General features: G+C 52.3%; 10 protein-coding genes across 10 annotated transcripts; 6 read left to right on the top strand and 4 right to left on the bottom strand.

Annotated features, from left to right (window-relative positions):
- Nucleotides 1-108: 108 nt before the first annotated feature.
- On the bottom strand, nt 109-4,815 carry NTE1 (phosphatidylcholine and lysophosphatidylcholine phospholipase; the record flags this gene model as incomplete). Its single annotated transcript, XM_049338853.1, has 4 exons — nt 109-221; nt 277-848; nt 896-4,498; nt 4,544-4,815. 4 exons carry the CDS (start codon nt 4,813-4,815, stop codon nt 109-111), a joined length of 4,560 nt encoding a protein of 1,519 aa, XP_049204738.1.
- A 301-nt stretch (nt 4,816-5,116) lies between these two features.
- On the top strand, nt 5,117-7,155 carry J4E93_000898 (uncharacterized protein; the record flags this gene model as incomplete). The annotated part of the gene is made up of 3 exons (XM_049338854.1): nt 5,117-5,146; nt 5,196-6,630; nt 6,686-7,155. The coding sequence occupies 3 exons, from the start codon at nt 5,117-5,119 to the stop codon at nt 7,153-7,155; spliced, it is 1,935 nt and encodes a 644-aa protein (XP_049204739.1).
- Nucleotides 7,156-7,840: 685 nt separating this feature from the next.
- On the top strand, nt 7,841-9,274 carry J4E93_000899 (uncharacterized protein; the record flags this gene model as incomplete). The annotated part of the gene is made up of 1 exon (XM_049338855.1): nt 7,841-9,274. One exon carries the CDS (start codon nt 7,841-7,843, stop codon nt 9,272-9,274), a length of 1,434 nt encoding a protein of 477 aa, XP_049204740.1.
- Nucleotides 9,275-9,784: 510 nt separating this feature from the next.
- J4E93_000900 (uncharacterized protein) lies at nt 9,785-11,214 on the top strand (the record flags this gene model as incomplete). Its single annotated transcript, XM_049338856.1, has 3 exons — nt 9,785-10,091; nt 10,159-10,739; nt 10,795-11,214. The coding sequence occupies 3 exons, from the start codon at nt 9,785-9,787 to the stop codon at nt 11,212-11,214; spliced, it is 1,308 nt and encodes a 435-aa protein (XP_049204741.1).
- Nucleotides 11,215-11,429: 215 nt separating this feature from the next.
- Nucleotides 11,430-12,524, bottom strand: J4E93_000901 (uncharacterized protein; the record flags this gene model as incomplete). The annotated part of the gene is made up of 1 exon (XM_049338857.1): nt 11,430-12,524. The coding sequence occupies one exon, from the start codon at nt 12,522-12,524 to the stop codon at nt 11,430-11,432; it is 1,095 nt and encodes a 364-aa protein (XP_049204742.1).
- A 630-nt stretch (nt 12,525-13,154) lies between these two features.
- J4E93_000902 (uncharacterized protein) lies at nt 13,155-14,482 on the bottom strand (the record flags this gene model as incomplete). The annotated part of the gene is made up of 3 exons (XM_049338858.1): nt 13,155-14,068; nt 14,124-14,253; nt 14,336-14,482. The coding sequence occupies 3 exons, from the start codon at nt 14,480-14,482 to the stop codon at nt 13,155-13,157; spliced, it is 1,191 nt and encodes a 396-aa protein (XP_049204743.1).
- A 987-nt stretch (nt 14,483-15,469) lies between these two features.
- J4E93_000903 (uncharacterized protein) lies at nt 15,470-16,429 on the top strand (the record flags this gene model as incomplete). The annotated part of the gene is made up of 2 exons (XM_049338859.1): nt 15,470-16,247; nt 16,296-16,429. The coding sequence occupies 2 exons, from the start codon at nt 15,470-15,472 to the stop codon at nt 16,427-16,429; spliced, it is 912 nt and encodes a 303-aa protein (XP_049204744.1).
- Nucleotides 16,430-19,483: 3,054 nt separating this feature from the next.
- J4E93_000904 (uncharacterized protein) lies at nt 19,484-22,589 on the top strand (the record flags this gene model as incomplete). Its single annotated transcript, XM_049338860.1, has 2 exons — nt 19,484-21,392; nt 21,448-22,589. 2 exons carry the CDS (start codon nt 19,484-19,486, stop codon nt 22,587-22,589), a joined length of 3,051 nt encoding a protein of 1,016 aa, XP_049204745.1.
- Nucleotides 22,590-22,689: 100 nt separating this feature from the next.
- Nucleotides 22,690-23,388, bottom strand: J4E93_000905 (uncharacterized protein; the record flags this gene model as incomplete). Its single annotated transcript, XM_049338861.1, has 1 exon — nt 22,690-23,388. The coding sequence occupies one exon, from the start codon at nt 23,386-23,388 to the stop codon at nt 22,690-22,692; it is 699 nt and encodes a 232-aa protein (XP_049204746.1).
- A 969-nt stretch (nt 23,389-24,357) lies between these two features.
- Nucleotides 24,358-24,987, top strand: J4E93_000906 (uncharacterized protein; the record flags this gene model as incomplete). Its single annotated transcript, XM_049338862.1, has 4 exons — nt 24,358-24,406; nt 24,475-24,491; nt 24,554-24,665; nt 24,737-24,987. The coding sequence occupies 4 exons, from the start codon at nt 24,358-24,360 to the stop codon at nt 24,985-24,987; spliced, it is 429 nt and encodes a 142-aa protein (XP_049204747.1).
- Between the last annotated feature and the right edge of the window lie 181 nt (nt 24,988-25,168).

The raw sequence follows: 25,168 nt of genomic DNA on the forward strand, positions 1-25,168 counted from the left end.
GCACTCATTGGGCAAAACTACGCTGACCACCGCTGCATTCTATTACTTGATATCCACATAACCCGCATCTCTGTCCTCTCCGCGTGTTCTGGGCACGGTTCAACCAGACTAGATGCTCGCCCGTCGCGGTGCCATTGTCCGTCGGAGATTCTTTTCTTTCTCCGTCTCTTCGGTCACGGGCAGGATTCCTTGCTCGCGGAGCTGCGCTAGGTACTCTTTGCCTGTGCATCGCATTAGCAAAACATTTTCGAAGTCAAAGATTGCGTCTTCGCTTACCGTATTTGTACCCCACCTCGTAGATCTCTTCGAATTTCGCAAAGTCAAGCGTGCCATACGGATCGATTGGCGGCCGCATGTACCTGCATCCCGGCGTATTCTTCGCCCGCTCCAGCGCATCGATACTAGACACATATGCGAGGCGCGACTGGATCTCCGATAACGTCGGGGGGTTGGGGAAGCTAGAGAATGGATTCCACCGATTGAACGTCGCCCAGAAACCACTCAATGAGTCACCGAAAGACTGCGGCGCGTTATCGTCGAGACTGCCAACGTCGACCGCGAAGATGACGTCTGCGCCGAGACTCTTCATGTGCGTGACAGTCAGGTTGTCGATGTACCCACCATCCAAGAGCATGCTGCCGTTGTCACACAGTGGAGGAAGTAAACCAGCAAGTGACATGGATGCGCGGACGTAGCGCCATACGTATCCACTCGTGTGGATTTCCGAACGCGACTTGCTGATGTTGGTGGTGTTGCAGTAGAACTCGAGCCAGAAATCTTCCATCTGGGAGTTTCCGAATGTTTTGAAGATACCGCGGTTGAATTCGTGGCCGGTGGTGTAGGAAGCACTATTTGTAGTCAGCGTTGAACTTTATGTCGAGAAGAGAAAGCTTACGAAGGGTATGTGAGATCCAGCGCAAACCTCCACATACTGCCCATTCGACCGGCAAACTTCTTCGCGCGACCATACATGGGAACGACGTCTGCATCCCAGGCATACAATGCACCTATGAAGCTACCAATAGATGTACCGCCAACGATGTCGATCGGAATGCCAGCTTCTTCGAGTGCGCGGATGATACCGATTTGCGATATACCACGAGCACCGCCACCGCCCAATACGAGACCGACTGAGCGACCGCACAGACGTCGTGCGAGGCGATGGAAGTCACCCTTGAATGGTGTGTCTGCTGAGTAGAGGGGCGTCTGGCGGACCTTCCTTGACGTGTACTTCTGAATCTCAGCCTGGATGACTTGCACTCGTTGTTTGAGCGCGTTTCCAAAGCGTCGTCCAGCGTGATGAACTGGCTCCGAGGTTGCGCGGAACGACATTTGGATGTGATGATGACTGCCATTGATCCAAGGGCGGTTGCGCAGCCACTTCCGCGTCAGACCCGACGGGCAGTATCTTTCCGAATGCAAAAGTACTAGCTCTTTGCGTGCAGTCGTTTTCGTCGTCAAAAGGAACCGCTCGTACTCTCCGATATTCGGGGACGACTCAGCTAGACCCACGAGGAGTATGCAATCGGCCTGGTTGATGCAGGTCTGGGTCCATGGCGATTTGACTGGCGTGTCAGCGACATAGATGACCATACCATATCTCTCTTCTAAATCGGCGAGGTATTGCGATAGCTTAAGTTTTCCCATGCGGCTGAAGGCGTGTCGTCCAAGATGGTTGAGAATGGCGGCCTGGTTGAGAGACACCACACCTTGCGGCATGCCGATTTGGGTGAGCGCATTCACCAGTCGGCTTCCGAAGTCCACTACCGGAATTCCAGCTGTCACTGGAAGTACAGCGACAGTGCGCAAATTGACTGTTGAAGATACATTCGCGCGAGTGGCCTTCGTTCCACGCTCCTTACTCTGTTCATGAAGTGGGTCATCAACCAAAGCTCGCATGCGGGAGGCGATGATCTTTGAGATCTTGATCGTGATGCCAGGATGTTCCAGTGCTAGACTGTTAAATAGCGTCTTCGGAAACTTCGCAAGCTCGGTATCTCGAATGGCATGCAATGAGCCCGGTCGTGATGATTCTGTGAGGACTTCGAGTTCGCCGACGCTGTCACCTTGACCGTATTCACCAATGACCTTTACTGCGCTGTTCTCGGCGTCGCGGATGGCGCGCAATCTTCCGTTCAAGACGATGTAAATAGCATCGCTCTCATCACCTTGGTTGTAGATCACTTGGCCTGCATTGACTTGAACCCACTCCAGAGCGAAGTCAATATGCTGAATAAGCCGTGGTAGGAGTGTTGTGAGGCGTTTCGCGATTGTGAGCAATACCACCGGGTACCGTTCGACGATCCGCTCAATGGCTGAGCGAGGCAGGAAACCTACGTAGACATCGGTCTTGGCTGTGACATCGACGAAAGATCGGTTCGATGACACTGCTCCAAGATAGCCAGCTAGTCCGCCAGGCTTGGTCATGAATAGACTCCTTCTTGTGCGCTTCTTCTTGGTACCATCGGCAGCAGTTCGCGAAGGGGTGCTTGATCCAGGCGGGCGGGATGGCGGGCCGAAGAGGTCATCTTCTGTATAGCCCGGCCCATTGGGAAGGGTTCCTAGTACGTTGGATTCAGGTGCGTCTTCCTCCACAGGCACGCTTACGTCCAAGAACCCATCAATCACGTAGTACAGGCCAGGATTCCTTTCTCCCTGTTCCACCAACACAGAGTCTTTGGGGAAGAAGACGATTTCCACATCATTGACAATCTCTTCCAGGATGTTGTGTGGACCGGCAGCGCTCATGCTGGACATGCCAGAGGCTGATGCTATAGACTCCGTGTCTCCATCCTTGGAGCCCGCGTATGGGTCCATGAAGCCAAATGCATTCGTGAACACAGCCTTCTGTCTCCTGGCGTCGAAAGAAACAAGTTGAGGTGACTGCTCCACTGACGCGGTTGGCTTGGGCATGGGGTTCTCCGGGTTGATGAGTCCGATAGCCTTGAACATACATCCCAGTATAGACTCCCTGAACACAGTGGCTTCATCAATAGATTCTTGCCGGTGCAATGTTTTTGGGCGCAGCGACGGAGATGCGAAAGGGTTGAAATTGCTGGCGTCCAATGGTGTTCGGTTGTCTCGACGTTCCTGTTGATGTTGGTACGGCTGAGAGAAGCTGCTGCGGCCGCTGCGACCAGTTCCCCGTGCCATTTGCGAATTGGTCAACAGGTCACCTGCGCTGATTCGGTCGTTGCGTGGTCCTTGATCTGGGGAAGTGATTTTGGGTAATGCTTCATTATTTGCGTTCGCATTGGCCCCACGAGCGGCGGCAAGGCGGGCTTGCGCAGCGGTTCCTCTCCTAAGGGATACGCTGGACCTTCGTCGGCGGCCGGCGCCGGGGTTGTGCAACGCGATGCCTTTCATGCCCTCGTCTGAGCCAATGCGCTCCGTCTCCTTCGCAAACTTTTCCTTTAGTCGCTCGAGCGGAGCGTCACGCAGAAAGCCAGGAAGATCGTAGGTAGTATACTTATTCATGAGCTTCTCCGTGCGGAGAACCTCATTCGTCAAACTGAGATAAGCATGGCTGGTTGCGAGCGTAACTCTTTGAAGGCGCGTAAGGATGACCTGAACAATGTGCGCCGTTGCTTTGGGGTATATGCGCGTCAGTCGACGAAATGCAGTGGCTGGGATTATAGCGATGGTTGTGTCTACGGTCGCACGCGCGACAATGTCTGGGTGGGCAGATTTAGGCTTCGCAGGGCGCGAAGGTGATCCTCGAGTTTTGCTGTGCTTGAGTCGCTCATCACCAAGTCCGTCTAGATCCAGCGACAGAGGCGGCACGGCTTGAAGGCGCCCACCTGCTGTTGGACTGTTCAGAGTTGATGTTCTTCGATGCCCGAACTTGGCCTCAGGGACTTGGTTTGGTGTGTGCGGTCTTGAATCGTCGAATGCAAAGCTACTGTTCCGTGACATAGATGGCCTTACATCCTGCTGAGGCGATCCTGGGAAGCTTGGACGCGTGTCCTCATCTTCGTCATGACGCAGCTTCACATCTTCTGTGAACAGAGAGAGAATGGAGAATAACGAAGACATTGGGGCTCCGTTCTTGACTTCAGTAAGAAGTTGATAGCCCTGCCGGTGGCCCTGGTTGGCACCGTCGCCGGATGACTCCCCTCCCATGTCATCCTCATCGGAGTCTGAATCATTCCGGTTTGACTTGACAAAGATCTGGACCAAGCCATCTACTACCAGACAAAAGCCTTTCTCTTCCTCCAAGAGAATTGTCTCGCCAGCCACCAACCGACGGGTCTGCATAGTGCGTGTTAGTTCATGGAAGACTGGGCGCTCCAAGTAACCGAAAACTTTGATTGCGCTCAAGAATTCATCCAAGTAGTTGGACAAGCCGCGCTTGGAGTCATTTTCGGCGCTGTCGGGAAAGACTTCGACCTGTGGTTCTTCACGCTGCGGTTCAGGCGGTAGTCGTGCGTACATAGTCATGTATCGGTACCTCACGAAGTAACTGACGGTAGACACGACAAAGACGACGACGAGCATCCTACAAACGTTTAGCCAAGATACGTGTAGGGGATCGACAACGTACAGCGTTGTGAAGTTCATGGTGAAGGTCAGGCTCATAGAGAAGAGCGTGAACAGCCATGTCGGCAGGGTATAGGTAATCCAGTACAAGACGGTCGGCAGTACGCTGAAGATGGACAGAATGACACGGCCCAATAGACCAAAGCTGGTCGACGGCGTGGTATCAGCAGGTTTCATGCCGAGTACAGAGTTGGAGAGGGCCTCTGCTGTGTTATACACTGCTGCTTTGGAAGCCTCTGCCAGTGACCGAGAAGTGGCAGTTCCCGGGACTGCCATGGTGGCCATGGTGGGCGAGGAAAGATCGGTGCCGAATTCGGACCGTCACGCGTCAATATTTCTAGACGTTTCTAGAGTTGCTAATCTAGGGCGGTAAAGACAGGAATCCCATGATGTGCCGTGCAGCGGGCACGTTGAAATCCGCGGGTATGTACTGGGGGCGCTTGCATGTGGGGTGCCACTGCCAGCTTGTGAAAGGCTGGGCCCGTGCATCGATTAGCGCGGAAGTCGCGAAACTCCACCGCGGCCTGGAGCTCTCACTCGCGCGCCGGAGCTTGTAAACATCACCCATTGCGCCACCATGCCGCCCTTCAAAGATGACCAGATAATCGTGAGTCTCACGTGCACTCGACCCTCGGCATATGCGCTAACCGCCTTAGATCATTGCGCCGGGCTCCGAGACGACAGTCGCGCAGCTGGGGCTCCCCGAGTCTTTCACGCCCGCGCGTCTTCGCGTGAGATCGCGCATGTTCCCCGCAGAGAAGGAAGGTGAATTCGAGCCCTACAAGATCCGGAGAAAGCAAGATCAGCCGACCGCGACGAATGGCGACCCCACAGACGAATCGCAGGAAGAGAAGAAGCCCACCGAGGGCGACGATGATGTAGTGTGGGAGGAAGACCGCGTTTCGGAAGAAGGCGCGATATGGCCCATTCAGCAAGGCCGCATCGTTGACTGGCCATGCTTCTTCGCCCTCATCACGCACACCTACAACTCTCTGAACCCGCCCTTCCACACGCCGATCCTCCTCATTACGCAACCGGCATGGACCCCGCGAGAGCACGAGAAGCTCACCCAGTTTTTCTTCGAGAAGTTCAAGGTGCCTGCTTTTGGGCTCATGGACGCGGCATTGGCAACAACATGGGCATACGGTGTACACACGGCAACAGTGATAGACGTGGGCAAAGACAAGGCAGACATCACCGCCGTCAGCGAGTTCATCCCGCACACCCAGGGTCGCGTCATCTCACTGGAAGGATGTGGAGGCGAGGCCTTTACCCAAGGGCTCTTGTCTAAGCTCAAGTCCAAGGGTCTCAACCGCGACATGTGTGAACAACTGAAGAGATCGCCCATCTGCGAACTTCTGCCCCCAGGAGTTCCGCTACCAGGGCCAGGAGATGCGGCTACCAAGGATGCAGCGACCAACCCTGCAGCGCTCGCATCAACGGGCGCGACCGGTCCTGGCGCAGCAGCAGCCGCCTCCATCGGAAACGTGCCACGAGGGCCTGGTATCGATACGGAGGTCGGCGAAGACGCGAGTCTTGAAGAGAGTGAAGGTGTTTTGGATGTCGCAAGCATCGTCGCTGGCGGCAAGATGTCTGAGTACCTTGCTAAGAAGGAGAAGGAGAAGCAGGAAAAGGCCAATGCGAAGAAGAAGGGTGGTCCGGCTCCAGCAGCCAACAAGCCGGTCAGGTTACCCAACTCCCGACTGGAGAAGGCTACATTCCTCTACGAAGATCACGCGCTTCTGGACACTTTGAAGAACATGAACCTCAATACCCAGGAGATGGCAGACGCGAAGGGCGCTCTGGACGAAGGGCCAAACAGGAAGGGACAAGAAAATGGAGAAAACGGCGAGCCTACATCCGCGACTGAAGCGAACGGCACCAGCGAATCTGGTGCTACCGGCAAACGCACAGGATCGATAAGACGTGAGATCGAGGTTGGCACCGAGCGTTTCATGGCAGATGGTGATGGTACGCTGGAGAAGATTGCAGACGCTGTGCACAGAGCTATATCGTCCATCGACGAGGTTGGCAAGCGAAGTGATCTATGGGAACAGCTCATCGTCTGCGGTAACGGTTCAAAGCTACGAGGTAAGTCGTCTACCACGTTTCAGCATTCATCGTGCATCTACTGACATCTATACAGGCTTCAAAGAATCGCTCCTCCAAACCATCCAGACTAAGTATTTGGTCTCGCCCTCCTCCGCCACAATCTTCACATCCGAGATCCCATCCAACGTATCAACGCCCATGGGAACCGGCGCGAACACACCACAGCCCCAACTTGGCCCGCACGGCGGCTCCCAAGTCAACCCGCTCCTCCTTGCAGCTACAACTGCTCAGACACAACATATGATGCCACACGGAGGCATGCCTGGCATGGGAGGTAACACCCACTCATCGCACGGCCAAACACCCACATCAATCAAGTTTATCAAGCCGCCTGAGTACTTCCCCGAGTTCAAGGACGTTGGTTTTGATGAGTCAGCCTTCTTGGGCGCTCAGGTCGCAGCCAAGGTCATCTTCGTTGTCGATCAGGGCCAAAGTAAGGGTTACATGACCCGTCCCGATTACAACGACCAGGGTCCACAGGGTATCCACGATTACAGTCTATAATCTGATATCTTGGTACTTGGATTACGAAAGCCGGCTTTGATAAGCAAGGCCTTGTGTTACTTTTGCAACGCAGCCATTTTGTGGAGTTTAGGCACGGTTTATGGATATCCCGGCGTTGCCAAAAAGGAAAGCCTGGGGTCAAGTTTGATGAAACGAAATAGGCGATTGTAGCGATAGGCTAGCCGCGCATTGCGAGATGCAACCTCCAAATCCTATTTTCATTACCACCTACCCGTCCCTTTCTTTCCTTTTTCACTCGTCAACTCTGTGGGAGTGAAACGCCCACCTCGTTTCTTCTGATGATTTGGCATCGGAGTACGCCGATAGCCCTGGGGGCTCCGCTCCGCTCCCCACGTGCTAGGCATTAGCGAGTGGCTAACCGGATCTAGCCGTTCTTACGTCTGGCAACTGATAAAGGTCGCCAGTGCCACTCGATTTATATTGCTCTTGTCTTGATTGTCTTTTTGTTCGTTTTGCCAAATCTCCGACATTCACAGGTTGTGAGAAGTACAAGTTCATTTCGACAACCGCCCTGTTCGCGAAGTTCTACACTAGAGGCTGCGTCTCGGTACCTGCTCCGATCTATTGCCGCGGCTAGAACACTTCTTCACATCCACCGAATACAAACGCGCAACTCGAACTTAAAAAGGGGGAATTTTGACGGAAACAACATACGTACATCATCATGGCAGCCTCATCACCCATATCGAATACAGTTTACGTCGGCCCCTTCGTGCACAGCGAATCGCTCTCAACACTGGAAATACAGGAACGCGGCGCCATCTTCGTAGACTCTGACGGCATAATCCGTCATGTCGAAAAAGATATCCAAGAAGGCGATCTGCCCAATATCATCCAACAGAAAGGCGACTCATGGACAGACGCGAAGATCGTCGAGATAACCGGCACTGGCTTCTTCTTCCCCGGCTTCATAGACACCCACGTCCACGCCCCCCAACACCCCAACACAGGTCTCTTCGGCAAAACCACATTACTAGACTGGCTGCAAAAATACACATTCCCCATGGAATCCTCCTTCTCCAAACTCCCCCTCGCCCACCGCGTCTACCAAAACTTCGTCTCACGAACCCTATCCCACGGCACAACAACAGCCGCCTACTACGCCACCATCCACGTCCCCGCCACCAACGCCCTCGCAGACATCTGTCTAGCGCGCGGTCAAAGAGCACTAGTAGGCCGCGTATGCATGAACAGCGATCTAAGCCCGGAGTACTACAGAGACTCAAGCACAGAAACAAGCTACGCAGATTCAAAAGCCAGTATCGACTACATCCGCTCCATCGACCCGAAAGGCGAAATCGTAAAACCAATCATCACACCCCGATTTGCGCCGAGCTGTACACCCGATTGCCTGACTGCTATGGGGAGATTGGCGAAGGAAACAGATACGCATGTTCAGACACACATCTCGGAGAACAAAGGCGAAATCGAACTCGTCAAAGAATTATTCCCTGATAGCAAAAGCTACGCAGATGTATACGACACCCACGGCCTGTTAACAGACAAAACCATTCTCGCCCACGCCGTCCACCTCACATCCGAAGAACGCAAGTTAGTTCTACAGCGCAAGAGCAAGATATCGCATTGTCCCGCGTCAAATACCGCGATTACATCGGGGTGTGCGCCGATTCGCGATCTACTGGATGAAGGACACACGATCGGTCTTGGAACGGATGTCTCGGGCGGAAACTCGCCGTCGGTATTGGAGAATGTGCGGCAGGCGATTTGGGTGTCGCGGCATCTGTGTATCCAGACTTCGAAAGACAAAGCGAAGCTTTCAACAGAGGAGGCGCTGTTTCTTGCTACGAGGGGAGGTGCGGCGGTGGTGGGCATGCAGGATAAAGTTGGCGGGTTTGAGGTTGGCAAAGAGTGGGATGCGCAGATGATTAGTTTGGGGGTCGTTGGTGAGGATGGTTGTCGGGATGGGGCGTTTGAAGAGGGGCCGGTTGATGTGTTTGGGTGGGAGAGTTGGGCGGATTTGGTGGAGAAGTGGGTGTATAGTGGGGATGATCGGAATACGGTGGCTGTGTGGGTGAAGGGAAGGTTGGTGCATAGGACAGGGAGGTTTGCTGGGGCGGAGAGGGTTGAGACGCCATGATGGGACGTAGTTGTCGAGTTGCCATTCGTGCTCAAAATAGACCACCCAACATCAACTTTCGTCATAAGACACAGCAAAGTCAAAATAGAAAGTGAGATACCGGTCGCACTATAAGGCAGAGAATGGGTCCGAATCGCAGGCGAAATGTGAGTCAGCATGGGACGCGCAACATGAGACTAAACACAAGGCGGAACATCAGTCAGAATGTCAGGCAAAGTGCAAACCGAGATAGAGGGCGGAAGTGCTCGTCAGCGTGGCTATGCTGTATGATGTTGAGAATTCCGAGCACACACTTCCAAGGTTTACTTGAGCTCTCGATCATCAGAACGTCACGAAAAGTATATAACTGCTTTATGCTGAACATATACTGTGCTATCACGACTATCCATCACCTTCCAACTTCCTCCTCACTTGCTTCATCCCTTTTACCGAGCCAGCAGCCTATAAAACCTTCCATTTAGTATTCCTCCATCTTCCTGCATGATGACGAAACTTCAAATCGCCTTTTCCATGCTATGCGCTTCAATAGCCTTCGCCAGTCCATTACTCTCACCTGAGCTTGAAGACACCTTCGCCAACCTCAAGGCCAGACAAGAGGGTCTGGACGATCGCAAGAACGTTGGCGAGATCTGTGGGCACGACATCGACGACGGTAACGCTGATGTCGCCAAGGACATCTGGCGTGTGACGGGCGCCGACACCACACTCGACATCATTGCCTTGGGTTCGTACGACAATTGGGTTCGCAACATGGACCAAGCTGTCTTTGATAAGCAACAGTCGGATTCTTGGGACTGCGCTACTCTTGACGGAACATGTGGCCATGCTGCCGATTGCCGTATACTTTACCCTCAACACTAATCTTCAAAAGCTTACAGTGACAGATGAGTTCTTCACGCGCGATCGACCGGAGTACTATTGGATCATGCGTTCTGTTTCCAAGGCGCATACTGTCCTCAAGACTCTACACACAGAACTTGAGAGCATCGTTCTTCTGAACTCGCTCAGCCTTGATCAACTCAAGACAGACTTCGGTGTCGAGAACTCCAAAATCAATCCGGCCGGAGTTGCAAACGGTGCTTTCGCATCAGCATCTGGTGTCTTCGGGATGGCGGGACTTCGAAGCGCAGATCTCGCAACTCGGGCAGGACCTTACGGCGGAGCCCTTGCGGTGATTAGTGGCGGGTTTGGAATAGCTGCCTCTACGTACCAGCCAAGCGATCCCGGGGCAACAATGGAGACGATGCTGGCTGATTACTTCAACCAGAGCAGGATCGCGATTGCCGATATGGCACGAAACCTTTTTGGAGAAGGCGATCAGAGCAAACTTCCCGAAGCGGGACAATCTGGTGATCGTAACTACTTCCAATCGCCAGTGGGACGTACTTTCAACGAGGGCAAGTTCGTCATTGAGAGTGTCGATGCCGTATGGAAGGATTACATCAACGTTGGCAACAAACTATTGGTACGTTAGTCAAGTCTCATGTATTGATCCCAACGTTTTGGCTGATACGTAGTAGCAACAAGCACTTGGTACCCGTCTCTTGAGCGAGTTAGGCTACCTTGTCTTCATCAACGTCGAAACTACAGAAGAGCTTTGCGTGACTGGAAAAAACTCCAACCTATGGACCGATGGCCTTTGTATGGGCCTCTACCACACCCCCGAGTACGAACATGAGTTTGGAAATCCGAATAGCTACAAGATCTCTCCGCTCGACAACACGGTGGTGGACACGATGACTGGAAAATACGAATTCAATCTGATGGATGTCTACTCGAATGCAATCGAGTGTAAGAGAGCCCGTCAAGATGGCGAGCGCGAAGTCGATATCCAGAACACCCCATATGGTGGTGATTGGCCGCAATGTATGTTCAACATCGATGTGGTAAAGGGCAAATTCAAGGGCGGCAAATGGTTCGACGATTTCGAGGCGCTATGAATTAGTCTCAGCATGTTTTACATTCGTTTAGTGGAAGTGTAATCAATAGATCAGTAGACCCGCGGTAGTAACAGAGCAACGTCCCCCCAATCAATCGCGAGATAGACAATGAAGTGGTACAATATACCTGCATTCCGTGAATTTCGAAAGTTGGGGGTAGCTCGTAGGCGACGGTATCAACAGCCTGTATCTACTGTGTTTGATTGAAACACATATCAATCGTCGATGACGGTGATTGCCATTCTTATGTCATCGGGAGACCACGCGACATCCAGGATCTGTGCGACCATTTCGCCAAAACGCATGAGCTGTTTCCTTCTCTCGACGAAATCAATCCCCCTTGTATCGAACTTGAGACAGACGTAACATAACAACTTGACAGCCAGTTGTGCAGGGGAAATTTCATATTCAACTTCCATAGCTTCGGAGTCGGGTGTCAGCCCATGCAACGCGTAGACTTTGTCGAGGATGTTTGTAGCCATTTGGTGTCGGTATATTTCCAAGAGTCGCATCAGAGGTACGGTTTTTCGAACGCCTAGTCGAAATCGATCCATAAACTTCGTCAAGACTATGGTAGCTGCCGGTGTTTCGAGAAGCAGACGAGGTAGACGTACTTGAGGCTTCCCCTCAGGATGCTCGAGAGTATAGAAGTCTCTTACTTCGCCAATCAAGTTGTACAAAGTCGACAGATTGGCACGCAGATTGCAATAGTATATCGTACACTCCTTGGCTAGCATGATCTCTTGGATGATCCAGACTCTGGTCCAGTAGTTCCTGGAGCACAGCCCAAGGATACCCTTGCCCTGGTCGTAGGTGCAGAATTCGGCCTTTTCTCCTGTTGCAAGGAACTCCATGCCCACGCCACAATGCGGGGATTGGTCGAGTCTGCCCAACCAAATGGACACCGAAGCGGCATTACTATAGATCTGCCGCATATTTTGGACTTGATGATTGCGTTCCAGTACATTACGTTGGTTGATGCAGATAGCATCAATCCAGTATAATTGATACTGCTCTTGCGAGCGCATCTCGTCTAAGAATGACCACAGATTGTAGCCGACGGTGAAGGGCACACCATTGAGTTCGATGGCGTTACAATTGTCCGCCGAACCCCAGGTATAGGATAGTGCAGTGTATGCCGGCGGAGCGGAATCGAACGAGTAGGTACGGAGGGCGCACTTGATAGGTCCGGAGAGCTCGCTCGCTTGTAGTTCGAGCAGCCTGAACTCCTGGCTTCCTTTCAGCCGGTTTAGAGGCGCATCTGCGTAAGCCTGCCATCTCCATTTCTTCGGCGGCGCTAGATCGCCCATGCTTGCGAACGGTAAGAATATACTTGTAACGTATACAATAGACCTTGTCGCTACATCGTGTCAGTACGGTATCGTGCGAGTACGACCCGGGTATACTACAGTAGTGGGTACAATACTCCAAACGCGAGATGAACGCGTCAGTCTAGCGCGTTGATACGACGCGATATATGCTGAAATGATGCTGCAGTATGGCTAGTATGAGGTTTCCGAGCGTGATCGAGGGACGATACGGCTTTGGTGATGATACGTGAGCAACCGTGGATAGAGATGTATTGCGATGAAAAGGACGGGCGGCGTGCGGGGTTCGGACGAGGCAGCACCTGGACACAGGCGTTTTGCAGGCTTGAGATGTTACTCAGAGCTGCAGGTGCCATTGGTGTAGCCATGCCAGCATCCAAACAAGCAGCGAAGCGAGGATGCTGTGAGGAGTGCATGTCTGGACCACCAGAAGGCAGCTGAAGTGGGGCTGAGCTAGGACCATCACGCGAAGTCCTCCAGCCTGGGCATCTGCGACGCGTCATTCGTTCGAAGAACGCTGTGCATGCCCAGTGGCTGCTCCTGAAAGGTTCAACACTTCTCCTGTATTCCGTGCATGAAGTTAACTGTTCAATTTGATAAACGCGTACTTTCTCATTTCTTCAGCCCAAGCTCCATCAACGCTTTCTTACCCTTGGTACCCTCCTCTTCCCACCACAGACCTCTTATCTCCAACCCAGCCTTCCCAAACAAGTCCTTCCACTGCGCCTCTGTTCGTTCCGACGAGCCCAAGTTCATCATCTGCCAGTCCATCTTGGCATCGAAATGCACAACCTCCGTCTCCGTCTCTGGCAGAATGACCTCGTGAATTAGCACCACACTATCCTCAGCCATTGAGTTGACAATGTTTGTAAGAATGGTAAGGGCCTGCATCTCCGGCCAGTCGTGTAGAAGCATGCGCAGGTAGAAAGCCTTGGCGCCCTTGACAACAGGTGGGAAGGGATCGAAGAAACTCTGTCCGACGGTTACAACGCCATCAGGCAGACCTTTAGCCTGCGCGATAACGCTCGGAAGATCCAACAGCATGCGCACACCCGGTAGCCCTTCTGCACGCTCGCAAAACTTTACTACTTGATGGCCTACGCCGCCGCCAACATCGACGAACAGAGGGCGCGAGGGTTCGGTAATGGCGAGGCGCTCCTTGACCGGGTACGATTGCACAAATTTGTTGTGCTCACCTGGCTTCACCAGCGTCATCGTTTCGTTAAATGCGTCGAACATCTTCACGTTCTCCGGCTTGTTCATAAAGTCAAAGTAGGTCTCGCCTTTGCAACCATAGGCAAAGCAGAAGGGGCTATCCCGCGCGTCTACGGGGTGCTTGTACCCGTTTGCAGCGAAGTAATCGGGGAACTTGACGGCCGAACGGAAGTGGTAATGGAAGTGGATGATTGCGCTGCGAAGAGGCGCGCCCTTTGCTATGGCACGGCCGAAAGCGGTTGGGGTGTAGCGCTGTGGAGAGTCTGATGTCGAGGTGAAGACTTCGGGTACGAGCATCTTGAGAATTCGGTCTTGACGGGATTAGTAAGCGATCCTTTGTGATGTTTTGAATGGAAGAAAGCTTACTGATTAATCTTAGGTCTGCTCTGCTCTTCTCTGCCAGCTCGGCGGCGGTAATGGGCCCATTGTTCGCTATGGCCATATCGACAAGGTTGAGGTCAACGGCGAGAATGATGACAATTGGGTCATAGATTGCCTAGCATCATTAGCCATGTGTTACGGTGAAGTGATTATGTATGCTGCATGGAGAAATGGTTATCAATATCGAAAAGACGCACGAAGAAATGACGCAGAAACTTGTCCATGGGTGTTTCCAGGGCTTGTGTGAGCTTCTCGGAGGCTTGCAGTAAGGCGAGCCGGTCAGCCTCCTCGAGACCTGCCGGCCCCTTACTGGCAAGAGCGAGGATATCTTGGGCGAGTGTCATGTTCGATATGGTGTTTGTTCTCCTTTGGAATGGAAGATGGGTAACTTTGGCAGTTTCTCCTACACCTACAGCCGCTTGAAGCAGTACTTATGCCAACGCGCTCGGTGTGTATCTCCATCTTGATCGACAGCAGAGAGACAGTTGTTCGAGCTAGACGTCGAGTCTACACGGTACGGCAGTTCTCGCCATGCCCTTCAACTTTTACCAAACTTGGGTTATCTATCGTAAATCGCGGCGAAAACAGCCTTGCGCCTGCTTGCTTCTACTACGCCAAGTGCACCAACCTGTCAAACATACCTAGGTACCGCGATACATGTGCAGACTTCGTGCCCATACTCGTCTTGTAATGCACCGATTTTATGAATACACCGAGTGTGCGAATATACCGATAATGGAAATGAGCCGCATGTGACGAATGTACCTAAACAGATACTACGTGTGAGGAAAAATGTTTATTCAATAGTACTAGATCAACTCGCCATGCAAACGAAGCGCATGCCGTATGGGCTCGAGGATGTTCACCAGGAACACAACGTCGATGTAGATTCGTCGCGTCTCACATCTCACGGAGAAATTTGAGTCCGCACGTGCCAGCAGCCCCACCCGCACCTTCCCGAGGTCCTCTAATCCAAACACACGACAAGTTGATTCTTCATGAAACACCCAGCCTCATGTGTTTACTATTCACGAAATAGACGTAGTAGTTGTTCCCGCAAACGTGGAGTCTGCATTACGCGATAGATGATTGCGAACAATCCTACTTCGGTTCGCAATGTCCGACATGACCCACCACTTCCTGCTCGCTTCAGGGTCAACCATCATATACGCGTATTCCGTACAAAAGGTTGTACGATGTTCATGCCTAGGTAGTATAACAGGCGTGATGAGCTGCTGTTTGGTGAACAGAGAAACCGACCATCTACATTCATTTTGTTTCGCTCTCTGTTTATTTTTGTATCTCCATTGTCACTCGTTTATACCACCGCCATGGTGAACTTCAATTCTATTATCGCATTTTCAGCTTTCGGTCTGGGTGCGCTGGCACACCCAACCATCAAGCACATCGACCGTCGCTTTTGCTCGCTCGAACAGCGCAGCGTCTTCGTCCGCGCGGAAGACCCTACCTCACCCGCACCAATCCCCAAAGCGACGACATGGAACCCGCCCTCCGATATGGTCACCGGTCTAGACCAGGTATGGAAGCAGACCATGAAGGAGAATCCCCAAGGTCTTCAAGACAAGAACTGGATCATTGATCAGATGATGGCCAACAACGGGAGTATCAACTACTGTGTCCGCTGGAACCACTCGGGTAAAAGCACTGCGAGTGCGCGCGCATCCACCGTCAAAGCTTTGCAGCGCTCGATGCAGAAGTGGTTCGACGTGCTCGTTGGATTCGAAGGATTCCCGCTTACTGAGCTTAATGTTAACGTTGTCGGCTACGCTGTCAAGGACAAGAACCTCATCGAAGGTGATGTCAACGGTCTGGACATCTACACCACCACCGATGGTGACGGCGTACCCGAGTGCGATACTCGCTGCTATCGCGCCGCTCATTTGGATGGCGATATGAGCCAGTGCCCCGGTGGTGAGGCCAGCCGCTACGACATCAGCCTATGGCTTGATAAAAGTCTTGAGGGTCAGATGGGCGGCTATGGATACAACTGGGGAGAGGAGATTGGTCCGGACTACTTCCTGAACAACATTGACCAGGAAAATATTCACATCCTGCTCCACGAGATGGGCCACGGCTTCGGTCTTCTAGGTATGCTCTATATGTATTTCGTCATGATTCGTGCTAAATCCGTGTCAGACTTTTACGACTGGGTGCCGCAGGGCCAGACCAACTTCATTATGATGGCCGGTAGCGCCATGGAGATCACCGAGTTCGATGCTTGGATGCTGAGGGATTGGTGGAGGAAGTTGAAGGTAGAGCGCAAGTGGTAGGCTACTACGTTCGTGAGATGTCGGTACCCCGCGCATGGATACATGTTTAAACTTCCGCAGTAGGGTGATGACTGTGAGGTCTGGTGAAATGGTTTTGTTTCGTTCTCCTGTACATATATTATCAGTTTGGTATGCGAATTGAGTTCTGCTGCTAGTTATGGCCGATCTCGAGAAAGTGTCGAACCGGATGGTCAAACTAAATTGATTTTCCCAGCATGCCGGGATTTTTGCGTGAAGGCCTCGCCGTCCATCAATCCGTAAACAAAGCAGTCGCCTATCAAGCGAAAGCTATCACCCACTGGCGTATCGCTAGGGTCTGAAATATCTCTATCACCATCCGCAGTGACTAATCCATCTTTCCGGACGATGAACGGCACATTTCCGCCCTTGAAAACATGCACTCTATCGCCCACGACGGTTGTTCTTGGGCCAATACCCATGTATCCAGATTTGGTAAGAAAAAAACGTCGGGACGCTGTCGCAGTTTTGAGAGCGTGATGTACCCCAGATATGCCTTCATCAAGGTCGCGCTGCGAAAACGAAGCTGTTCGAGAGAACGTGTCTCGTGAGATGCATCGAGACCACATACTCCACGCCCTATAGGACTCATAATCGTCTTTCGTAGCTCGGCGATAAGAGCTCTTCGCCCCGCGCGTGTTTGGAGAAGCATCCGTACGTATCAGATCTCCGATCAATGCCCGCCAAAAGACATCCTGATATAGCTCGCCAGTAGGATATGTCTTTAGGTTTTGCGCGAAGTGATTGGTGAGCAATTTCCAGGACTTTATGACGGCGCATGTATCGCTGATCTGTGTATGTCGGCTGACCTCGCCAATGGTGGACACATAGTCGATGTACACAGCCTCAAGCTCTAGTGCATTGTTCTCCGGATGGTACCGCACCGGGCCTTCACGGTTACCACTTGCGTTGTACATGTTCAATGAGCCAACTCTTTCTATTTCAACAGGAAGGCATGGTAGCGACCAGTCCATTACCCAAGAAGGAAGACCTTCAAGACGTCTGCGATTCAGGACAGCTTCAAGATCTCCTGCAAGGACTGAGAGCGATCCTGTTCGTCGTAGGTTGCCCCAAGTCGTTCGAGTGAATATTTTCGTCGCATCGCTATTGTAATCGGGGATCAACGCTGGCAAACCTTGCCAGTCCGTAGTCAATCCGAGGAGAGCAAAAACTTTGTCTCGTTTGTCAGTCGCCTGTAGGGGTCGAAACTTCCAAAGCAGATCCAGCAACGTTGCGTTTTCGGAGCTACTCTCGTGACAAAGTCTTGTCTCTTCGATTCGAAGCACGAAGTTGCTGAACTGATCCAGTGTGTCTTGCCCATAGAGCGTCCCAGCCAGATCAAGGCACAACGTGTGACGCCGCTGGACATAATTAATGGCGGCGCTAGCGAACATTGACCAGGGGGCTGAAAGCATGCCGTAATGTACCGTGGCGTTTCTCGAGAGTACGGTCTCTTGGATGACCCAAATGCGCTGCCACTGCCAGTTCTATTGTCAGTTCAGACCAGATGAAGAGAACGTGGATAATCACCCAAGCCCTATTCATTAATCTTGCGAGGCCGTCCCACACCCTAAGAGACTGTGACCCATGCCAACGACTGTTTGTCGCAATCAGGCCATGTCTCCTAGGATATTCGATGCGTTCCGATATAGTGGCTTTGTTGCGATCCAGCAACTTCAGCAGAGGGTACGAAATGTCTTCGGCGAAGTCCTGGATTAAACAAAACGCACCAAAAATATCCGGCCCTGTGTTCGCCGCGGGTGTGTCTGCAAATGCGACCAACGGTGCTACTTTACACGTGTTCTCAAAATCGAGCATAAACTCATCCCGCAGGTCGCTGTCTCTGGAACCACCTGTCCACGCTATTTCGGAAGCATTGCCCTTCAAAAAGCGGGAGCCAATATCTTCACCAGGCGTTGGTTCGCCAAGCCATATGATCGTCTCGCGACTGTTGCTGTATATATCACCCATCAAGCCAACTTGTCTTGTTCTCTCTGAAGCATCTGCTTGGTTAATACAGAGCGCGTCCGCCCAAAGCAGGACCTCATGGTCAGGTTGTCGAAGTTTGCGCAGAGCCGTGGCAAGATTCTCAGAAACAGAAAGAAGTTTCCCGTTGCACGTTATCAGAACCTGGCGAGCGACGCCTTCGGAACCCCACGTGTACGAAACTGCGATATAGCGCCCTCGAACATCGTCAATGGAAGAGGCCTGGAGCTCTGCGCGAATGTCATCCTCCCCGGCGCCAGGGTGAAGGTGTAGCACACGGATTGCACGCGTCGCAGCATCGAGAGGGAGGTAGATTTCTTTCTTAGTCTTCCTGGCGCGTTTTCTGAGCTTTGACGCGATGCGCCGGGCCATGGTGGGTGGAGTGGAGAAAGCTGTCATCCAGCTGAGAATGCCCTGTGCTTACGCATCGTGATGGCGCGACTCAGCCACTCACAGAATGGGCGGCCTGACCGCGAGCTGACGGCCAGCCCTAAGCCTCGCGATAGACCAGCTCCTGGGAACATCGCTGGTTTGATGCGATCAGCACTATTTGGCATCCGATGAACGATAAGGCGACAAGTTTAGTCTCCAGGGCTTCGTTGGGATGTCAGCCGTGACGTCACATGCGCACGATCCCGACAGCTTCGGCTCTAATCGCCTGTGGTGCTCGAAATCGACGCGTCCTCATCATTTGCCAAGAACCACAACGACGCATCAAACCTTTGTTCAACCACATCCTTCCCAGACTCTCTCGCTACCTGATGAACATCAAATGAGGCTATGAAGCTGTCGCGCAAGCATGCTGGGCGACTCAGCTAGCGCCCGCAAAAGGAGCGTATGACGAGCGATCGCAGCAGCTAGCCCGTGCCTAGCGGTGTAGAAAAAGGTAAGAGAGACGAACGGGTGGCGTCCCGTAGAAGTCTAGTGCCAATAATGCTTGATCGGCATGGCTTTGTACCTTGTTTTAGGACTGCTTTAAGGCCGGCGTGCCTTAAACACGTCGGGTGCTGCTCCGTTATCACGATCTTACTCTTCTCTCGATAGCAGGACATGCTATCGACAAACCTCCGTCGAGCTACCGTTGCGCTTTTAGCTTCATCGCGCTTAGTTTCATGCTCCACCAGCAGCGAACATGAACAATTCAAGGATGTAACATGGGATGACCAGAATTGGGTTATAGCGACACATGCCCTGGATCAAGGCCACTACCAGTCCCGCCTAACGCTTGCAAATGGCTACTTTGGCATCAATGTAGCATCAGCAGGACCTTTTTTCGAAGTGGATGAGCCAGTGGACGGCGACGTTATAAGTGGGTGGCCGCTGTTCAGCAGACGACAAGCTTTCTCGACCATCGCAGGCTTCTGGAATAGTCAGCCACGAACAAACGGAACGAATTACCCTTGGCTGTATCAGTATGGGTGGGAGAGCTTCACTGCCGGTATTCCACATGCTAGTGGTATCGTTGTGGAAGCCAACGGTCAATTCCTGAATGCGTCAGTCAACCCCGACCACATATCGGATTTCGTATCGAGTCTAGATGTAAAAGCTGGAATTGCAAGCTGGCGATACAATTGGCGGCCTGGTGGTTCCGGAGATGGGACAGTTGACGTGGACTATCAGATGTTTGTGCACAAGCTTTATGTCAATAAAGCAGCAGTCAGGCTAAGACTGACTGCGACACGCGACCTCAACGTGACGGTGTACGACGTTCTTGACGGTGACTGTGCTGTTCGCTCAGACTTCGTTGAGAAGAAGTTTGAAGAAGACACGCCTACGATCTGGTCCGCTGTCAGCCCGGGAAACATCACCGACGTAAAGGCTTATGTATATTCGACTCTGAGTGGCAGCGATTGGGTCAATCTTACTGCTCGTAGTGAAGTAGCCGGCGGCATCTTCAGTGGCGGCAATGGCTCAACCATTGCGCAGTCTCTCCCGGTCGAACTTGTCGCCTTCCGTCCCACCGAAATCACCAAGTTCATAGGAGTTGCATCGACTGATGCTTTCCCGGATCCGCAGAATGTAGCACGCGACGCCTCACAATCCGGTGCCGAAGAGGGTTACTACAAGCTGTTGCATTCTCATATTGAAGAGTGGGAGTCTATACTAACACCGGACTCGGTTGATGATTACCACCTACCGAACGGATCTCTCCCGGAAGATCCAGACGTACGAACATTGCATATCATGGCACGAACCAACCCATTCTACTTGCTATCGAATATGGTCGGACCCAATGCTGTGGCTGCAGCCAACAACAATACAAAGCTGGACATCTACAGTATTCCCGTATGTGGGTTGGGCTCAGACTGCTACGGCGGTATGATCTTCTGGGATGCAGACGTATGGATGGCACCAGGAGTCCAAGTATCGCATCCGCAACACGCTCAGAATGTCATCAAGTACCGCGTAGAACACTTCGATCAAGCGCAACGCAACGTCGAAACTGCGTATCAATCGAGCAAAAACCAGACAGGCCGTTTTACACCTGGAGGAGCTGTATACCCGTGGACAAGCGGACGATTTGGCAACTGCACAGGGACTGGCGCGTGCTTCGACTACGAGTACCACCTTAACGGCGACATCAGTCTTGCGCTCAACAATCACTTGATCATCACTGGAGATGGCGAATACTTCAACGACACTCTATTGCCGATCTCGAACGCTATTGCGCATTTCTTTGGCCAATTACTGGACTTCAACGAAACATCCGGCGCATATGAGCTATGGAACGCAACGGACCCGGACGAATACGCCAACCAGGTCAACAACATTGCTTTTACCACTGCACTCATGCAACGCCATTTCCTCGAAACGAACGAGTTTAACAGCTGGTTTGGACGCAGCCCCAATGCTAGCTGGGCAGACAAGGCATCCAATATGCGAATTCCAATCAACGAGAATGCTGGCATCATTGTTGAGTACACTGGGATGAATGGATCAGTTGCGGTTAAACAGGCTGGTACGTAACATCCACCTCTTCGATAGTTGAGTCTCTAATCATAACTACTGTTCAGACGTTGTTCTGGTCGACGACCTACTACATTACCCCAACCCATACAGCTTAGCCAACCTGGACTACTACGCAGCAAAGCAGTCTCTTGACGGCCCCGCGATGACCTACTCTTCGTTTGCCGTCGTCGCAAACGAAGTTTCACCATCTGGCTGCTCGAGCTTTACCTACGACGTTTACTCATCCTCGCCATACGTACGCGCACCATGGTACCAATACTCCGAACAACTCATTGACAACGTCGACGAGAACGGCGGCACGCACCCTGCGTTCCCTTTTCTGACCGGCATGGGAGGAACCAACCGCGTGGGTATTTTCGGATATCTTGGTCTCGGTCTCTACTACGATAGGCTGGATATCGACCCCACGCTGCCGCCGCAGATCCCATATCTGAACTACCGTACCTTCTACTGGATGGGCCATGGTATCAACGCTACTTCCAACTCGACGCACACGACTTTGACACGTCTGCCACGAGAGAATTATACTCTAACATCGGCGAATGCGACGTACTTTGACAAACCCATCCCAGTCACGATTGGTACCCGAAGCAACCGCGATAACACAACGTACGAACTTGGCGATGAGCCACTCGTAGTGCGCAACCGACCAATGGGCGAAATACTCACAGTCGGCGGTAACATCCTCCAATGCAAAGCTCTGCTCCCACCATCCCAGGGTAACAAACCTGGCCAGTTTCCTATTGCGGCTATCGACGGTGCCGCAAGTACGAAATGGCAACCCGAACTTGCGAACATCACCAGTTACCTGACCGTAGATCTCGGCGATTCATCTTTCTACCCTATCAATAAGGTCGTAATGGATTGGGGCAACCAGCCACCCTCACACTTCGAAATTCATTTCTCCAACACCTCTTTGCCTCCATTCGAAAGTCAATCCAGCTCAGAACTCGATGAAGATGTGAGGAAGGTAACAGCAGGAGAAGTTGAGATAAGCGCACCTTGGGATCCCGTTACGGCGTATGAGATCAAGACGTACATTGGCAATCAGACGAACGTCACTCTTGAGCAGAGCATTTGGAGCGGACGGTATGCGCATTTGGGGATTAGTGGAAATCTTTTCGCCGAGAATGCGACGGATGGGGGGACGGTTGCGGAGTGGAGTTTGGTTAGAGAGGGTTTCTGAATTGTTAAATTTGATGGTTGATGAAGCTGTTGTATATGGAGGAATGACCGCAACGTAGGTACTCGTGGATTATAATGATACTCTTTTGATTAGCGGATCTTCAACCTTGTTTCGTAACCACGAAGCTAGTACAATACCCAGCCCCAATCGTCTGGATCTCTCCTGGTATGCTGATTTCGTTCCAGAACCCGCTGACCATATCGTTCTTCATTTCAACCCCAATATTTGACAGATCGCCACAGTTCCCATGTTTACCCCAACCCCATGATATTAATTTGCCCTCTTTCGTCACAGCGAGGATGTGGTCTGATCCAACAGCGATCTTATCCAGAAGCGGTAGATTGGGTGGTAGTAGCTTCCACATGTTCTCTTTACCCCACGCGGTAAGAGTGCCGTCGTCAAAGAGCACGAAGATGGCGTGCCATGTCGCGCCGATGTCTTTCCAGTCCTTGACATGTTCAGGCATGTTCGAGATGATGTTGAACTTGTCTTTGCCGAGGAGATGGTGTTTACCCTCAGCTGGATCACTGACTAGGTATGTGAAGTCTTTCCCGCATACCACCTTCTTAGGTCTAAACGGTATACCTTCGATTGGACTAGGCGCCATGCCTTTGCCGCCGTACAGTCCCTCCCCAAGCTGACCGAGACGTGCTTTTCCCCAACCGTATACTGAGCCATTTTCCATTACGGCGATGTAATGCCAAGCTCCTGCTGCGAAATCGATCATCCTGCCTCGAAGGAAAAGCAGGCTGGAGCCTTCGCGTGAGCCTAGCTCACCCCAGTTGTTGGAACCGAACATCTTGATGCAATTTCTTAACTCGTCAGGCTCGACAGGCTCGAAAGGCTCGAAAGACTCAACACAAGCCGAGGATTCGCATGTAGCGGCGGCGAAACTGTCATTATGTGACAAAATGCGGAATGGTTCAAGGGGAGACGTGGGCTCTTGCTTTCCCCGCTGACCTTTGCGATTATCACCAAGACTGTAGACCACGCCGCTTTTCGTGAACAGTACCGTGTGATTGTCGCCGCCTCTGATGTAAGATATCTCGTCCAAAGGAATAGGGCAACAGCCGGTTGTAGAATTGAGAACTGGGGTTGGAGTGTTGACTATCTCGGCTGCTGGGATCCCGAGTTGACCTTCTCCATTACTTCCGAAAACATATAGTTTGTGCGATGAATCTGTGGCAAGTGACGGGGCCACATAACAAGGGCAAGTTTTCTGAGAGCATGACATTTTGGTATGGGAGTAGTATGGTAATCAGAAACTTGATGGGTGTCGCTGAATGGGGTTGGCGATGAAAGCGACTGGTAGGCGTGTGAATGAGAGACGTTGGTTTAGGGTGCTTTACTTTTTTTGGAGGCCTTCTAGCACACACGCAACGAAAAGAAGAGCTTTCCAATGTCTGTTTCTCTACTTTCGCAACGCACGAATCATAATCGCGAACGCTGAAGTAACTCGCGATTGTCAGATTATACCGACTTGCACATGGACAATATTAGAAGTGAGGCGCAGTTCAAACAACAGTAGTAGCTCTAAAGATGCTCTGGATCGGGATCTGAAATTGCTCGTGGCAAGGTTGAAGATGCGCGGCTTCTGGAGCTGACGGCGCTAGCCCGCCGCGACGCTAATCGCTTACAGGGATAGCGGGTCCGTGCGCCCACTGAATTTCGACATGCAACATCGTCGGGTAACTTCCACCCATCGACGACAGCCAAACCGACCACGCCCACCCGTACTAACCGCACGCACATTCCACAGTCGCCCAACATGGCCTCCCAGAGCGTGCAATGCTTCGGCAAGAAGAAGACCGCGACTGGTACGCAAACCCCGCCGCCCGACACCCCAGAGCAAGAAGAAGAACAAGGCTAACAATACCGCCCACAGCTGTCGCCCACTGCAAGGTACACACGCAATACCACGATCGAACGCGCATCCGAACAGCATACTTACGATGAAATTCTAGGCCGGAAAGGGTCTCGTCAAGGTTAACGGAAAGCCTCTTTCCCTCGTCCAGCCCGAGATCTTGCGATTCAAGGTCTACGAGCCCATCCTCATCCTCGGTGTTGACAAGTTCGGTACGCACACACGAAACCCCAGGGAGGAAGCTGCGAAGGAATCACGGGCACAATACTAACATCATGGGCAGCTGATGTCGACATCCGCGTCCGCGTCTCCGGTGGTGGACACACCTCGCAAGTCTACGCCATCCGCCAAGCCATCGCCAAATCCATCATCGCCTACTACCAAAAGTACGTCGACGAGCACTCGAAGAACCAGCTCAAGCAGGCCCTGATCCAGTACGACCGCACACTGCTCGTTGCCGACAACAGGCGGTGCGAGCCCAAGAAGTTCGGCGGTCCAGGTGCGCGCGCCAGGTACCAGAAGTCTTACCGTTAAGCGGTATCGCTTTTGGGCTTGGAGAGGAGAAAGATGGAGCGGTGTATGGGGGAGCATGGAGCGGTGTTCATCCTGGGCTTTTACATGGGGTCTTCTACTGTCTATCATCTATCTCCTTGAGGACGAGGTTACGTGACATGGCGCGCAACGGCTGCCTGGTACGATCCCCCGGCTTGTGACG

The sequence above is a fragment of the Alternaria ventricosa genome (genome assembly GCF_023758065.1).
Source record: "Alternaria ventricosa strain BMP 2768 chromosome Unknown scaffold_1, whole genome shotgun sequence".
Lineage (NCBI taxonomy): Eukaryota > Fungi > Ascomycota > Dothideomycetes > Pleosporales > Pleosporaceae > Alternaria > Alternaria ventricosa.